Here is an 18,120-nt window from a genome sequence, read left to right as displayed (position 1 = left end):
ATGTAACCATCATTACGCAACAAACAGCAGCCACCTGGTGGACACTGTATGCAACTACAGCCTATGTTTAGATTTTATACCTGGATTAGCCTGTGGACCTCAGAATATGAGCCATTGGGCTCTTCTTAGTCATGACAGGCCAGAGATTGAGCAGCTTAATAACTGTTTAGTTTCCTCATTATTACACCACATATGCTTTAACATGGAGATTGCACAATTCTGCTACAGTAAAATCACAGACATTTCTCAACTTCCTATTACTGCAGGATGTTTGATGTTGGTGGACAGCGGTCTGAGCGGAAAAAATGGATTCACTGCTTCGAGGGGGTGACTGCCATCATCTTCTGTGTGGCTCTCAGTGCTTATGACCTTGTTTTAGCAGAAGATGAGGAGATGGTGAGTAACTAAAAGCTTCCTCTGGGCACTGACCCTATATTACCTGTTCTTATACCATGTTGATCCAAGAGTCGGCCACTTGGTGAAATAGGTGAAGTATTGGCAGCAATTCCAGATGTGTTCTGGTCCAGAGAAGATAGTTACATAGATGCAGTTACATTCAGTATGGAATCCAACTAGTGGTCATATTTGTGTGTTATGATGCTAGGTTTACTGTGTAGCTGTGTTGTAATATGTGGCTGTTCTCTTCCCCTCTACAGAACCGCATGCATGAAAGCATGAAGCTTTTTGACAGCATCTGCAACAATAAGTGGTTTACAGAGACCTCTATCATTCTCTTCCTCAATAAGAAGGATCTGTTTGAAGAGAAGATCACCCAGAGTCCACTCACAATCTGTTTCCCAGAATACACAGGTGAGAACGCTTGACAGGCGTACATCAAACCCATCTACTATTTACTGCCCTCACCCAATCAATGTGCCAGCACTAGTTACGTTTGTCTTTCTGCGGGTCAGAATTGTTGGTGCAGAGTCATAAACGAATGTTTAACCTCTTCAGGACGAAGGGCCTATGCATACGCCCTACATCCCGAGTCCGTAAGGACGGAGGGCGTATACATACACCCGTGGGAATTCCGGTCCGCGCCGCTAGCCGGTTGGGGACCGGACCGGGATGCCTGCTGAAATCATTCAGCAGGCATCTCGGCACATCACACCAACCCAGCACCCGTCCCCCCCCCCCCCCCCCCCCATGTCAGCGAACGCAGGAAATCGCTGGTCAATTCAGACCAGCGATTTTCTGCGATTCCGGTTCCTGCCACTCACCGGGCGGGGACCGGACCGGAATGCCTGCTGAAATCATTCAGCAAGCATCCCGTCTCATCGCCGGAGGGGATCCTGAGATCCCCCTCATACAGGCGATCGCCGCAGTCTGCCGGTAAATACTCACCGCCGGTCTGCGGCGCTTCCTGGTCACGTGGGTCACATGTGACCCCCATGACCCAATAAGGATGATGATCGGTGGTGTAACAGACACCACCAATCATCATCCATACAGTACTCGGGGGGGCAGCACTGTTGCCATCCCCCAGTACAGCAGTGATTGGGTGGCCGCAGTGACCGCACCAATCACTGCAGTAATGGGAGGGCGAGGTGGAATCAGGAGCACGATGCTCCGTTCTGACCACCATTTTCCTCAGAGCTGGTGTGCAGGACGGAGCCTCGTGTCTCCATCTCCCCCCTCATAGTGAAAAAAGTGCCCCCTTTCTGTGGCCCCTTGGCACAGAAAACAGCCAGGGAAAGCTTTAGATTAGGTAGCGGCAATTAGTACGCTGCAAAAAAAATCTTTTTTTTTTTAAACTCCTATCTGTAGATGTCCATAGCACCTTTAGCTGCGTGAGCCCGGCCCTACTGGGTCGCTGCGGTCTGCCGCCAATGTTTTCTTTTTGGCGCAGACCTTATTTTAGTTTTTTTGCTTAACGTGTGGCTGGACCCTCTTAGCTATTAAAGAGCGGTCCGCCACCATTAGCTAAAGCCCACCCGCCGCTGATCAGTCCCGTAGTACGGATCAGTGTTTTTTGAGGTGCAGGCACTTTTTTCGGGTTATAGCAGCTTTTTTATTTTAATTTTTTTGCACCTATAGTCGGTCCGTGCAACCAGTAGCAGGCTTGTGTTGCGTGGACGGACTGTACCTATATGTGCAGCCTGCCCCACCGCTGTCAGTGATTTATCACGGATCACCGTTTTTTTTTTTTTGTTTTGTTCAGGCAGTTTTTCGGGGTTAAGCGTTTTATTATATAATTTTTCGGGTATTTTGTGTGGGGGTCTGTGTACGTGCCAACAGCCACTGTTTTGGGCTGAGTGGCCAAACCCCTAATGACTTCTGCGCTCCCTGCCGCCACTAAGCTCTAATCAGTGCGCACACCACTGATTAGGTACACTCTTTTTATTTATTTATTTATTTTATTTTTTTTGGCGCAGGGCTTTTTTTTTTTTCACTAGAAGTCCGTTTAAAAAAAAAGGGGGTTTTCCCTTTTTATTTTATATTTTTTTCTGTTAGGGCGGGGTTAGTTAGTTAGGTTAGGGAGGTAGTATCGCACCACACCACACGCAGCACATACACAAATAAAGTTTTTCCCCCCACATAGTTACACTTCACCCCCACATTAGAGTAGAGAAATGGCCCGCAGGGCCTTTTCAGCAGAGGCAGTGAAGGCATATGCCTTACTTGCCTCCAACACTGAAAGCGTCTCAGAGGACGAAGAAGACACCACCTTCGTTATTTCCTCGTCCTCCTCCTCATCTAGTTCTGATGATGAGCCACCAAGGCAGCAGAGTCGCCGCCAAGCGGGTCTGCAAACCTCCTCTGCTCCTGACCCTGTGCCCCATGCTAGTATGAGTCCCCCTGGCGCTCATACTAGTCAAGCCCCCTGGCCAAGTTCACTGGTGCCCCGTACCGGAGAACTTGCCTGGCCAGCGGACCATGAGCCTGAGTTTGATTCCTGAGTTTGTTGGCGACTCAGAAATTAAGATGGACATTGTCGGGCTCACTGAAATGGACTATTTCATTTTTTTTTTTCAGTAACTACTTTGTCAATCTGATGGTTGAGCAGACGAATCTGTACGCCCAACAGTTCATCGCCGCACACCTGGGCTCACTCTTGGCTAGGCCCAATGGCTGGTTCCCAGTTGATGCAGCCGAAATGAGGACATTTTGGGGCCTCGTGCTGCATATGGGCCTGGTCAAGAAACATAGTGTCAGGCAATATTTGAGTAGGGACGTCCTTTACCAGACCCCGCTCAACAATATGGCCGTGGCACGTACCCGGTTCGAGGACATTCGGAAATGTTTGCATTATGCTGATAATGCGGCATGTCCCCCCTGAACTGATCCCACGTATGACTGCCTGTATAAAATCAGGCCGGTCATCAATCACTTCGGGGCCAAATTTTGGGAGGCCTATGTTCCTGGAAGGGAGGTCGCTATTGAGGAGTCTCTCATCAGCTTTAAGGGGAGACTCAGCTTCCGGGAATACATCCCTACCAAGCGAGTGCGGTATGGCGTGAAGATGATTAAACTTTGCGAGAGTACCTCAGGGTACACTTGCAAGTTTATGGTGTATGAGGGACGAGATTTCCGTATTGAACCCCCAGAATGTCCCCCCACTCTGGGTGTTAGTGGTAAAATCGTTTGGGGCCTTTTGCACCCATTGATAGAAAAAGGTTACCACCTTTTACGTAGATAACTTTTATACTAGTATCCCTTTCTTCACATCCCTCACCGTCAGATCCATGGTCGCTTGTGCGACAGTCCGGAAGAATCAAAGAGGCCTTCCTTCCTATCCCATGCAGACTCCTATCCCCCGGGGTGAGTCCCGTGCCTTTTCCCATGAAAACCTGTTGCTGGTCAGGTATAAGGACAAGAGGGATGTCCATATGCTCACCACTATTCATGGGAATGGCAGCACCCCTGTCCCTGTGCGAGGTACCGTGGGACCGGTCCTCAAGCCCGATTGTATTCTGGACTACAATCAGTATATGGGGGAGTTGATCTTTCTGATCAATTCCTCAAGCCATATAATGCCATGTGGAAAACAAAGCTATGGTACAAAAAAGTTGCATGGTACAGGTTGCCATGTACAACTCTTTTGTACTGTCCCAGTACGCTGGCAACACAGGGACATTCCTGCAGTTTCAAGAGGAAGTTCTAAAGGCCCTCATCTATGGTGACCACCAAAGAGCGGGTCAGAGCACCTCTGGAACTGCGTCCCTGGCCCCAGTGTGTCGCAAGAGGTTGATTCGGAAGGACACACCACTCAGTGTGACACTTGCCCCGATCATCTGGGTCTCTACATTAAAAACTGCTTCAGGGAGTATCACACTTCCATGGAGCACTACATTTTCTTTTTATCCTTTCACCTGATATTCATTCCCCAGAAGTCGACTCCAATGTACCAGTCCAGAGTACATTGTCTTCCAAATTTTAAAAACCAAACATCCCCCCCCCGCCCCCCCACCCAAAAGAAAAAACCTCCAAACCACTTTCCCAATACCCCTGATATCTTCTATCCCCCCCCAATAGTTCACTTCATCCATTCCTGGAAAATAAATTTAGGGAACACCCATCTGTTCCAAATCTCCACTTCACCCCTATACACCTTCCCTAGGGGGTGTACTGTTTGTAATAGGTTCACATGTGGGTGTTCCTTTCTTGTATTTTCCTCTGAATGTATGTAATTGTTAGGTCCGTAAGAAACATCCGCCTAAAATGCGAAGAGTTCTCATTCATGAGCGCTGTCGTATTTCCAGGCAACAATTCGGAGTCACATGTTAGTTGTTCCCAGAATGATGAAGCAGAGCATAGGTTGAAAATTGCAATTTTCAAAAGCTACCCTTCATCCATTCCTGGAAAATAAATTTAGGAAACACCCGTGCGTTCAAAATGTCCTCTTTACCCCTATACCCATTCCTCAGGGTGGGTACTTTCTGTAATGGTGTCACATGTGGGTGTTTCATTTTTGTGTTGTCTTCTGAATGTATGTAACCGTCACCTACTGATATGCCAAAGGCCACAAATACAAACAGACCTCTATGACTTCTGAGCCTTGTTGTGTGCCCGTCCAGCACGTTACCCCATATGTGGATGTATTTCCATAGTCAGGGGAAAAAGCCCTCCAAAATTTGTAACCCAATTACTCCAATTACCCCTTGTGAAAATGTTAAAAATTATGTAACCCCAGCATTTGTGTAAAAATTCATTTTACAGCCCACTGTTCAAAAAACCTGTGAGGTATAAGTACTCACTGTACCCCTTGTTACATTCCTTGAGGGGTGTAGTTTGAAAATTGTGGTCACTTTCCGTTTTTTTGTTTTTTTTAGCTTCAGAACCTCAACAATTGCAGTGCAAAGCACCACTTTAGGCCTCAAATCTCATCAGTGCTGTGTTACTCCTAAGCCCTGTTTTGCACCCGCATAGTGCTTTACTGCCATATATGGGGTATATCCTTATTCTGGAGAAATTGGGCTACAAATTTTGTGGAGCTTTTTTTCTCTTACTACTTGTGAAACTAAAAAATGTATTGTTAATACCCGCAATTTAGTATTAAAAATCAAATTTTTCACTTTTAAAGGCCCACTGTTCAAATAACCTGTGAGGTGTAAGTACTCACTGTAAGGCTGGGTTCACACTACGTTTTCTCCCATACGGGAGCGCATACGGCAGGGGGGAGCTAAAACCTCGCGCTCCCGTATGCCTTCGTATGCGCTCCCGTATGTCATTCATTTCAATGAGCCGGCCGGAGTGAAACGTTCGGTCCGGTCGGCTCATTTTTGCGCCGTATGCGCTTTTACAACCGGACCTCAAACCGTGGTTGACCACAGTTTTAGGTCCGGTTGTAAAAGCGCATACGGCGCAAAAATGAGCCGACCGAACGTTTCACTCCGGCCGGCTCATTGAAATGAATGACATACGAGAGCGCATACTAAGGCATACGGGAGCGCGAGGTTTTAGCTCCCCCCCTGCCGTATGCGCTCCCGTATGGGAGAAAACGTAGTGTGAACCCAGCTTAACCCTTGTTATGTTCCTGGAGGGGTCTAGTTTCCAAAATGGTGTCACATGTGTGCGTTTCTGCTGTTCTGGCTCCATGGGAGGTTGGAAAATGTACCCGATTTCAGCAAAATTCTCTCTTCAAAGGACCAATGGCGCTCCTTCTGTTCTGAGACCTGTAGTGCACCAGAAGAGCACTTAACATCCACATATGGGGCATTTTCTTAATCGGGAGAAATTGGGCTTCAAATTTTGGGGTCCATTTTCTCCTATTACCCCTTGTGAAAATGAAAAATTTGGGGTAACACCATCAATTTAGTGTTAAAAATAAAATTTTCCATTTTCACGTCCAACTTAAACGCAAAGTCATCAAACACCTGTGAGGTGTTAAGGTTCACTGCACCCCTTATTACGTTCCTTGAGGGGTGTAGTTTCCAAAATAGTATGCCATGTGTTTTTTTTTTTTTTTTTTGTTTTTTTGCTGTTCTGGCAGCCTGGGGACTTTCTAAATGCAACCTACCCCCCAAAAACCTTTTCAGCAAAATTCTCTTTCAAAAAGCCAAATTTTGCTCCTTCTCCTCTGAGCATTGTAGTGCGCCAGCAGAGCACTTAACGTCCACATATGGGGCAGTTTCTTAAATGGGAGAAATAGGGCTTCAAACTTTGGGGACCATTTTCACCTATTACCCCTTGTGAAAATGAAAAATTTGGGTTAACACCATCAAATTAGTGTTAAAAATCTAATTTTCCATCTTCACGTCCAACTTCAACGCAAAGTCGTCAAACACCTGTGAGGTGTTAAGGCTCACTATACCCCTTGTTACGTTCCTTGAGGGTTGTAGTTTCAAAAAATAGTATGCTATGTGGGATTTTTCATTTTCAAAAATCTCAGTTGCTCTTTCCCTCTTGAGTCAAAGTGCTCTGTGGGCTCACAACATATGTCAACATATCAGGTATTTCCATACTCGAGAGAAATTGGGCTACAATTTTTTTTTAACCTAATACCACTTTTAAAAATGAAAAAAATGGGGCCACAAGAACATGTTAGTGTAAAAAATAGAGATTTAGATTTTTCTCCTCCACTTTTCTGCTATTCTTGTGAAACACCTTAAAGGGTTAACAAACTTTCTGAATGTAATTCTGTATACTTTGAGGGGTGTAGTTTCTATAATGGGAAAGGCTCCTCAAATCAACTTCAAACTTAACTGGTCCCTGAAAAATTCAGATTTTGAAATTTTCATGAAAATTTTGAAAATTGCTGCTATACTTTGAAGCCCTCTAGTGTCTTCCAAAAGTAAAAACATGTCAACTTTATGATGTCAACATAAAGTGGACATATTGTATTTGGGAATCAATATAAAATGTATTTGGAATATCCATTTTCCTTACAAGCAGATAGTTTCAAAGTTAAAAAAATGCTAAATTTTCATGAAATTTGGGGATTTTTCACCAAGAAAGGATGCACGTAACGATGAACATTTACCACTATGTTAAAGTAGAATATGTCACGAAAAAACAATCTTGGAATCAGAATAATTGGTAAAAACATCTGCGTTATTAATGCATAAAGTGACAGTGGTCAGAATTGCAAAAAAGGGCTCCGTCCTTAAGGTGAAAATAAGCTGCGTCCTTAAGGTGTTAATACACCTCTGTGTTAGGCTGGGTTCACATATGTCAGGCTCCGGCATCTGGTGTCCATTTTTTCTGCACACTGGACAGGGGTACGCAGCAAGCTTGGGGGTCTGGTGCCATCTGGCATGTCCAACCATCCGACCTCCAAACTGAGACGCCGGATGATTGTAAACTGTCCCATTGAAAACGTTGCAGGACAACTGATGTATGTGACTGGGCCTTACCAATGGATCCTATATCTGCTGAAGCCCTGTGTTTTTCCCCTCATTATCTCCATTTTAATTTAGCACCTTATTCTTTCTAGCTGTTAGATTCGATTGAAAGTGCCTTCCACTTTTTGACATTCTTCTGAAGGGAGACCATGAATCCAGCAATTACTAAACCACCCCAATATTCCTTTATATTTTCAAAATCTTTGTTCCCTGTCAGTGAATAGACAACTGTTTTACACCATGGGTTATAAATTCTCCTCTTAGGCCTGTAGGATTGTTTTTGCCCAATCACCAGGACAATCTTAAGCACCTAGACAGGCAGTCTACAGAGTCTCCTTACAGCCTGATAAATCGTGCAGCCCTTATAGGGGTATTACAATGGGAAACAATTTTTAAATCAACTGGTGCCAAATTGTTAAAAAGATTTATAAACTACTACTATTTGAAACTCTTAATCATTACAGTACTTATAAGCTGCTGTATGTTCCAGATGAAGTTGTATAGTTCCTTTTTTTTTTTTTTTTTGTCTGACAACTTCAGGAACTGTCCAGAGAAAGAGCAAAGCCCCATAGCAAACCTCTCCTGCTCTGAACAGTTTGACACGAACAGAGGTGTCAGCAGAGAGCACTGTGGTCAGACTGGAAAGAAAGAAAACTTTGTAGCATAAGCAGCTAAGTACTGTAAGGATTACGATTTTTAAATAGAAGTAATTTATAAATCTTTTGAACTTTTTGGCACTAGTTGATTAAAAAAAAAAATCTCACTGGAGTTCCCCTTTAACTTTACCATTGTTGGACACACATCATTTACACAGGGCAATGTGCAGCTGTAAACAATGAATTTAATGTCCACACACAAAATCCGTTGACAAAGGAGCATTTTCTTGATCTGATCAATGACACTTTACATGGGCCAGTTATCTTGCCTGCGTGATGACCACTTCAGCCAATAATAACCCCATATACATGGGGGGGGGGGTCACACACTTTGGCATACCACATCTCCCTGTCATTAACCTCACATCTCTGCCTCCTCACAGGTGCCAACCAGTATGATGAAGCCGCCAGCTACATCCAGAGCAAGTTTGAGGACCTGAATAAGAGACGCGACACCAAGGAAATCTACACACACTTCACCTGTGCAACTGACACAAAAAATGTCCAGTTTGTGTTTGATGCAGTGACAGATGTGATCATCAAAAACAACCTGAAGGACTGTGGTCTCTTCTAATCCCAGGGTGAGGGTCTGCTTCTTTTACTGGTCATATGGGGGAGGGGGACATGCATGTGCAGGTGAGAGACTACAGAAATTTCTCAGCTGTAGACAATGAGATCTGAGTATAATATTCCCTAATGTGTAAAATCGTAGTCCACAGTGCCCAGATTTACTTATACTGTCTATTAATTGAACAGTGGTGCATTTCAAGACTCTAATCGAAGTTTACTGATTTTTACCATTGTTCAAGCTGCACAATAAATCTGTCTAGTCTAAGTTTTGACTAATAGTTGGCTTAATTAACTCTACAATGTTACACCACAATTTTGGCCTAATTTTTTGTGCACAAATTTACACACACACACGTCATGCCCCCATTTCCTGACGAAAGTGTCTAAAACTCCTAAATGTGGCACAAGTAATGCGTTTTTGGTAGGTTTTTTTTGTTTTTGTTTTGCGCACATTACACCAGACTCTTAGGCTGGGTTCACACTACATTTTGATGATACGGTCATCAGATCCGGTTGGGGGGGGGGAGTGAAAACCAGGCGCTACCGTATCCCGGCCAGACCTGGCCCCGATCTCATTCTGACCAGACCTTAAACCGTGGTATACTACAGTTTTAGGTCCAGTCACAAAACCAGATATGAGGCAACAATTAGCCTGACAACGGTCAGCTCATTTAAATGAATGAGATCAGGGCCGGGTCTGGCTGGGATACGGGAGGGCCTGGTTTTCCCCCCCCAGCCGGATCCGATGACCGAATCATCAAAACGTAGTGTGAACCCACCCTTAGATGCTATGGGGCAGTTTGTTTCTGCATAGTGTGTGGTGTAAAGATGACCCTTCCCAGGATGTAAATCACCATTGCAAGCTTGGTGCAGACACTAAACAGATGCTGGGAAATTTCATCTCTGAAGTTGCAAAATAGGAGGATCAGTTTGCTTGTTGGTATTGTGCTGTGGGTGGTGGTCTCTTCTCTAGGGGCCCTGTGTTTCTCTGGGATAGAGGCTGATAAAGGTTGTAGCTCCTCCTGTGGTTGTGGCTAATAGTTTTCTTTTCTTCTTGCAGGGTCGGTGGCCGTCAGCAGGAGACGGGGGAGCAGAGAGCATATTGTCCCTCTGGATTTTACACTTTTTATCCTGAGTGTCTCATTTTGTAATTAACCTATCCTCTGCTGGATGGAGTCTGTTGTGGGGAGCAGTACTCTGTGCAAGGCTGAGCTTTGCCATGTTGGTTTATTAACCCCTAAAGCCTTCACCCCTGGAAGTTCTGTGCTTCCCTCTGCCTTCTGAAGAACCTGACATGGTCATGTTTAGGGTTTTTATTTTCATTCTGGTTCTGCAGATGTTTAAAGCACAACTTGTGTTCCGCAGAGGCAGGGGGACACTGGGCGCAGAATGGCACAGGGGTTTGAATCTCCCACAGCCTCCTATTCCTGGATTGCCTTGGACATTTTCATAGCGTGCATTTTCAGTCGCCATGGCTGCAGGGCTTTGTCCGTGCATGTAACGGTTACATGGCTGTTAGCTCCTCGATTACAAGGAGCAGCACACAGCAGTAGTAAAAGCCAGAACCATGGCGCATCTGCAGATTTAACACATTCTTGTCCAAGGATAAATTAAATCTGCACTGCCTTGTGGGCTGCAGCTTTTCCTGGTTTGTGGTTAACGATTGCTTCTTTCTGTATCATAATCATTTTATTGCCAGATAGGGATGTATACAGCAACATCCAATCACCCGTCTCCCCTGCCCCGCTAGATACCACGTGCACAGCACTTCATCAATGGTGGTTTAACCTCTCTGCTGAAATCTACATTCCTGTTAAAGAAAGGGTGTAATAGAGGAAAGTAAGTGAACTTAGACTCTAGATGTGTGGCTGGCAGCATTTTTCCTCTGACCGTGGGGGTTGGCAAATATATGGCCCGGAGATTATTACCTGTAGCTTATGTGCCTTCAGCTGTTCTGTGTGGTTCTTGTTTTTTTTTTTTTTTTTTTTTTGTTTAGTTTTTTTAAATATTTTATGTTTTAATATTGTAACTGTAGCTCAGCACATAACAGGAGAATATAAGAGCTGCCTCCAGTAACTTCCTCCATCTTGAGGTCCTTCCTCCATGTTATTAAGTTCTAAGCCTTCTTTGCTGTACAGATGTTCCTAAATCCTCTGCTTTTCCCACGTCATATTATCAGAACTGAACCCCATTCCTAAGCCTCATTATCTGGGCCAATGGCATCTAGTACAGCTTTTCATTGTTTAGGTTCAGCTATGTATCAGATGCTCTGACACTGAAGAGGTTTATCAAACGTGACAACCTCCCTAAGCTTAATTTATTTTCCTGAGGTCGCATGGTCCCCCGTGCTGTAGCTGGATTCCATCTCACACGAGGGAGGGATGAGGACCGGAAAGAGATAGAACAGAGACATGGACCAAATGTATACTACAGCAGGAGATGACAAACCTACTTTCCACCCCCCCATCATAAGATGCAGCCGCTGTATGGGTGAGGCCAATATTCAGCATAATACAGCTTGGCTGTTCAGTAGAAATTAGATCATACTATAGCAAGGTTGATCAGTGCCTTTGCTTTAGTTCAGGTTTCCAGAACCTGGTTGTGCTGTATTGTTCGGCCCACACACCAGCTGCATCCCTGATTGATGTATGGCTGGTCGTCCCTTAGATTAGGGGGGTGCAATGTACATTAGTTAATCCCCACCAGAACTGTTCTCTCTCCCCCTTCCCACTGTCTTTTAATATTTTTTTTTTCTCTCTCTGAAATTGTTCACAAAGTTTTAAATAATAAAATGTAGAAATTTGTGCCCAGACTGTTCATTTATCTTTGCTACTGTCTTGTGACCTATGCTAACACTCCAGTGACTTTGTAGGCTTATGACTAGTTTACTGGTCTGTGCCAGTTTATCCCACATCCCAATTGCTGGGTTAGGGGAAATTCAGACATGGATTTGCACACTGCATATCCACAGCATATTACTGTACATTCCATGTGGACTGAAAGGGGTACTCTGACATCAGGTAGAAAATGCCGCAATGCTGCAGAAACATATAGCATTGCTTACTTATCTGCCCTTTTTCTAATAATCCTCCAAAAATCTATTTGCTTTGGGTGGGTCTTAGTCTCGTACTTCCTGGTTGAGCATTTTGCTCATTTCTACAATTCCCAGAATGCATTGCCTCATCCTATCCCACAGCATTCATGCCAGATGTACACACAGAGCTGTTGCAGAGCAGACTACTGCACAATTAGTGAAGTTGCATCACCTGTTGCATTCATTCCCTGTCTGATCTTCTGGCTGAGGCATCATTCTTCATAAGGCTGCCTGCGGTAACCACACCATTTTCGCTAAATGTCCCCCCAAAAAATACACTCACTGGCTACTTTATTAGGTGAACCTTGCTAGTAACAGGTTGGACCCCTTTTTACCTTCATTCTTCATGGCATACTTTCTACATGGTGCTGAACACATTAAAAGATTTTGGTCTGTATGGATATGATGATATCACACAAGTGCTGCCGATTTGTTGGCTGCACATCCATGAAGTGAATCTCCCATTCTACCACATCCCAAAGGTGCACTATTGGATTGATACAGTAGGGAAAAAAAGTATATATTCAGCCACCAATTGTGCAAGTTCTCCTGCTTAAACAGATGAGAGGCCTGTAATTTTCATCATATGAGAAACATAAAGAGAAAAAAAATCCATAAAATCACATTGTCTGATTTTTACATTTATTTGCAAATTATGGTGGAAAAAGAAGTATTTGGTCACCTACAAACAAGCAAGATTTCTGTCTCTCACAGACCTGTAACTTCTTCTTTAAGAGTCTCCTCTGTCCTCCACTTGTTACCTGTATTAATGGCACCTGTTTGTCAGTATAAAAGACACTTGTCCACAACCTAAAACAGTCACACTCCAAACTCCACGATGGCCAAGACCAAAGAGCCGTCGAAGGACACCAGAACCAGGCAGGAAAGACTGAATCTGCAATAGGCAAGCAGCTTGGTGTGAAGAAATCAACTGTGGGAGCAATTATTAGAAAATGAAAGACATACAAAACCACTGATCTCCCTCGATCTGGGGCTCCATGCAAGATCTCACCCCGTGGTGTTAAAATTATCACAAGAACAGTGAAAGAAAAAAAAAATCCCAGAAACACACGGGGGGCCCTAGTGAATAACCTGCAGAGAGCTTGGATCAAAGTAACAAAGGGTTCATAGAAACATAGAATGTGTTGGCAGGTAAGAACCATTTGGCCCATCTAGTCTGCCCATCTGCTACCATCAGAAGCACATTACGCTGCCAGGGACTCAAATCAGACATGTCCCCCTGCTTAAGCCAGTACATGTCTGGGCCCATCTGAAGCTTGCTAGAGAGCATTTGGATGATTCAGAAGAGTATTTGGAGAATGTCACATGATCAGATGAAATCAAAATAGAACTTTTTGGTAAAAACTCAACTGGTGTTAGGAGGAGAAAGAATGCTGAGTTGCATCAAAAGAACAACATACCTACTGTGAAGCATGGCGGTTGAAACATCATGCTTTGGGGCTGGGTTTCACCAAAGGGACCAGGACGACTGATGCATATAAAGGAAAGAATGAATGGGGCCATGTATTGTGAGATTTTGAGTGAAAACCTCCTTCCATCAGCAAGGGCATTAAAGATGAAACGTGGCTGGGTCTCTCAGCATAACAATGATCCCAAACACACCGCTCGGGCAACAAAGCAGTGGCTTCGTAAGAAGCATTTCAAGGTCCTGGAATGGCCTAGCCAATCTCCAGATCTCAATCCCATAGAAAACCTTTGGAGGGAGTTGAAGGTCCATGTTGCCCAGCGACCGCCCCAAAACATCACTGCTCTAGAGGAGCTCTGCATGGAGGAATGGGCCAAAATACCAGCAACAGTGTGTGAAAACCTTGTGAAGACTTACAGAAAACATTTGACCTGTGTCATTGCCAACAAAGGGTATGTAACAAAGTATTGAGATGAACTTTTCTTATTGACCAAATACATATTTTGCAGCATAATTTGCAAATTCTTTAAAAGTCAGACGTGATGTGATCTTATGGATTTTTTTTTCTTATGTCTCTCATAGTTGAGGTATACCTATGATGAAAATTACAGGCGCCTCTCTCTTTTTAAGTAGGAGAACTTGTACAATTGGTGGCTAGGAAGCCTTTCAGTAGATTGAACTCAATGTCACTTTCAAGAAATCAGTTTGAGCAGGGCCGGCTCCACCTATAGGCAGATTAGGTACTTGCCTGGAGTGTCCACTTAATGAGGATGCAGGCACACCACAGAAGCCACAAGTAACTTATGGTCAGTCACATCATGTGCGTAGCGCTCCTGCCAGCCGGATAGAGGAGGACAGCAGCTGTAGCTGCACGTTGCTCCTCAGCATGGCCAGCCAGGGCATACGGAGATTATATGCCACGTGCATTACTCCTGGAGTCCTGGCAGCTGGACAGGAGTGCAGCGCCAACACTGCCTCATGTTCCTCCTTCTCTGCACTGCCAGGGCATACCACTTCTTGCCACAGGTCTGGGAATGAGACTCGGAGCTGCTGTGCTGCAAGAACATTAGCATGTCTTGCGCCTCTATAATATGGGTAGAAGAACCAGGGACTGGAGCCCCAAGGGATGCGGTTCGGGAGGAACAGCAGCATCCCTATTGAGTACAGGGACCAAGAAGCATCGTAGGTACTCATAGTGCAATGACAATATGAGGCGGATAATGGCTGGGGGCAATGTGAGGGGGCCTCCTATGTTGGGGCACTAAGTAAGCACTACTACCGTGTGGAGCAATACACATGAATAGTTTGTATAGAGGTGAGAATTGTGCTGGAATGAGGAGCCTAAAATGGTTTTTTGGCAGATTCCGTAAAGACTAGTTGTGGCTGGAGAATTCATGATGGTGTGGGCCAGATGAAGAAGAAACAAAAAAAAAAAAAAGTAAACCACTCCGATCAGCAAATATGTCACTTGAGTCCCTACGTGTAGCTGTAATCACTTGTTTGGTCTGCAGAGCGAATATCTACTTCTATAAGGTCGCTGTATGTGGGAATATTGAAATCTGTATAGTAGGGTTCATTGAGTAACAGTATAGTGCCAAAAAGAGTTTGAGATGATGTAAGCTTTGTGGTGCATTATCCTGCTGGAAGTAGCTATCCGAATAGTGTGGTCATAATGGTCAGCAGCAATAGACTGTCGTGTTTATAACTATGCTCAATGGTACTAAGCGACTCAGTGTGCAAAGAAAATGTTCCATGCCATTACACTGCCAACAGCCTGAACCATTTATACAGGCAATATGAATTAATGCATTGAAGGTGTTTACGGCAAATTCTGACCCTGCCACCTAAAGGGGAGATTTATCAAAATCTGTTCACTTATTAGACTAGGCAACGTTCTTCCAATCTTTCATTTAAATTTTCCAGTCAAATTAATTATAGTATCAGTATAAGGGTCTTAGCTGATAGGAGTAGTATGCGGTGTGGTCTTTTGCTGCTGTATCCCATCTGTTTTAAGATTCGACCTGTAGTGCATTTAGAGATGGTATGTGGTATATCTTGGTAGCAAGTGGTATTTTGAATTACTGTTGCATTATAGGCTCACCACACATAGGGGGACATGTATCAAAGATTTTACCCCTGTTTTGTGTGTATTTTTTTGCGCAAAATTTTGCGCAAGCGCTTTTTTTCCCCCATTTTTTTGCGCACGTTTTGGTAGAGCATGTTCTCCAGATGTGGCTGAATCAGGGTACCTTGGAGTGACATCTATAGTACACATGGATTTATTACCTGCGTTCTTTTCCTTTGCACCAAAAATTTTGACGCACGTGCGTCTTTTCCCCCATAAATATAAGCCAACTTTAACTGCACGTAGCGAAATCCTTTCTATTTCTGAAGGAAAGTTCTACTAAGGAACCCCCAGAATGTTTTTTACTTTCCTATCTCAATTCCTCCTTTGGTTTGCTTTATATTGCTTTTTACTCCTTGGTTATTCCAAAGCACTTTTAAAATAATTTGCATATAGAATATTTGTTTCCAGTTCAGTTATTCATTAGATCACTTGTATATTGTTGTTTTATGATCCAACAATTTAATACATTTACATAGGAAATGTTTGATAAGTTATCATTGAACAAGCTCCGTCACATTAAAATAGCTTTGTAATCCACTTAACACTGTAGATCATTCTCCTTTTATTTTTAAAATTTACTGCTTTCCGTTATACTTTTCCCCAGCGCCCGGTAAGATGGTGGCTATCACTGATAGCCAGCCATCTTACCATGTGACCATCTGGGCATGCTGGGAGTTGTAGTTTTGCAACATCTGGAGGGCCACAGTTTGGAGACCACTGTATAATGGTCTCCAATCTGTGCTCTTCCAGATGTTCCAAAATTACAAATCTCAGCATGCCCACTCTGTCGAGGCATGCTGGGAGTTGTAGTTCTGTAACATCTGGAAGACCACAGATTGGAGACCATTATACAGTGGTCTACAAACTGTGGACCTCCAGCTGTTGCAAAACTACAACTCCCAGCATGCCTAGACTGCCCAAGCATGCTGGGAGTTGTAGTTCATCAACATCTGACCCTTCAGATATTGCCGAAATACAACTTCCAGCATGTCTGGCCATGCTGGGAATTATAGTTTTGCAACAGCTGGAGGCACACTAGTTGGGAAACATTGTTGGTTTCCTAACTCTTTTTCCCAACCCGTGTGCCTCCAGCTGTGCCTCCAAACTATAACGCCCAGCATGCACTGACAGACCATGCATGCTGGGAATTGAAGTTGTGCAACAGCTAGAGGCACACTGGTTTGGAAACACTAAGTTAAGTAAAAAACTTTCAAGTGTTTTGCAACCAGTGTGCCTTCAGCTGCTGCATAACTACAACCCTCAGCATGCATGGACTGCCAAAGGGTATGCCGGGAGGTGTAGCAGTATGCCTCCAGCTGTTGCATAACTACAAGTTCCAGCATGTCCTTCTGCTGTCACTGCATGCTGAGATTTGAAGTTTTTGCAACAGCTGAAGGCACACTGGTTGCGAAACACTGAGTCTGTTTCCGTGTTTCGCAACCAGCGTGCCTCCAGCTGTTGCAAAACTACAACTCCCAGCATGCACGGACAGCCAAAGGGCATGCTCGGAGTTGTAGTTTTGCAACAGCTGGATGTTCCTCCCCCCCCCCCCCCCCCCCTCCCTCCAATGTGAATGGACAGGGTACACTCACATGGGCGGAGGTTTACAGGGAGTGCTGCAAGATTGAGATGCAGCAAACTCTCTGTCAACCCCCGCCTGTGTGACTGTACCCTAAAAACACTACACTAAAATAAAATAAGTAAAAAACACTATATTTACACATACCGCTACACAGCCCCCCTCCCCTCCCCAATAAATATGAACAACGTCTGCTACGGCACTGTTTCCAAAATGGAGCCTCCAGCTGTTGCAAAACAGCAACTCCCAGTACTGCCTAACAGCCATTGACTGTCCAGGCATGTTGGGAGTTTTGTAACAGCTGGAGGCATCCTGTTTGGGAAACACTGGCATAGAATACCCCTATGTTCACCCCTATGCAAAACCCTAATTTAGGCCTCAAATGCGCATGGCGCTCTCACTTTGGAGCCCTGTCGTATTTCAAGGCAACATTTTAGGGTCACATATGGGGTATCGCCGTACTCGGGAGAAATTGCCTAACAGATTTTGGGGGGCTTTTTCTCCTTTTACCCATTATGAAAAGGAACAGTTGGAGTCTACACCAGTATGTTAGTGTATAAAAATAAAATTATTTACACTGACATGCAGGTGTTGCCGCATACTTTACATTTTCACAAGAGGTAAATGGGGAAAAAAAAACAATTTTTTGGGACACAATTTAGCCAGAGTACGGAGATACCACATATGTGGGAGCAAAGTGCTCTGCGGGCGCACAACAAGGCCCATAAGGTAGAGTGCACCATGTACATTTGAGGTGATTTGCACAGGGGTGTCACAGATGTTAAATGAAGAATAAGGACATTGGTATAATTGATGTGTTATAATTGGGTGCAAAAAGTGGTATTATTGTGAGATTAAAACTCTACATAATGAAGAAAAAAAA

At 44.2% G+C, this 18,120-nt stretch overlaps 1 protein-coding gene across 1 annotated transcript in view; it reads left to right on the top strand.

The window, feature by feature from the left end:
• GNAI2 (G protein subunit alpha i2) overlaps positions 1-11,003 on the top strand; it is a 65,743-nt gene extending 54,740 nt beyond the window's left edge. The window contains exons 6-9 of the mRNA XM_056525189.1: positions 267-396; positions 657-810; positions 8,824-9,021; positions 10,071-11,003. Of these exons, the coding sequence (XP_056381164.1) occupies positions 267-396; positions 657-810; positions 8,824-9,014 (475 nt within the window). The 3' untranslated portion in view covers positions 9,015-9,021; positions 10,071-11,003. The remainder of the gene's footprint in view (positions 1-266; positions 397-656; positions 811-8,823; positions 9,022-10,070) is intronic.
• Positions 11,004-18,120: the final 7,117 nt, after the last annotated feature.

The sequence above is a fragment of the Hyla sarda genome, chromosome 6 (assembly GCF_029499605.1).
Source record: "Hyla sarda isolate aHylSar1 chromosome 6, aHylSar1.hap1, whole genome shotgun sequence".
Taxonomy (NCBI): Eukaryota; Metazoa; Chordata; class Amphibia; order Anura; family Hylidae; genus Hyla; species Hyla sarda.
Note: the sequence above shows the minus strand (reverse complement) of the source record. Positions and strands in the feature narration are given on the sequence as shown.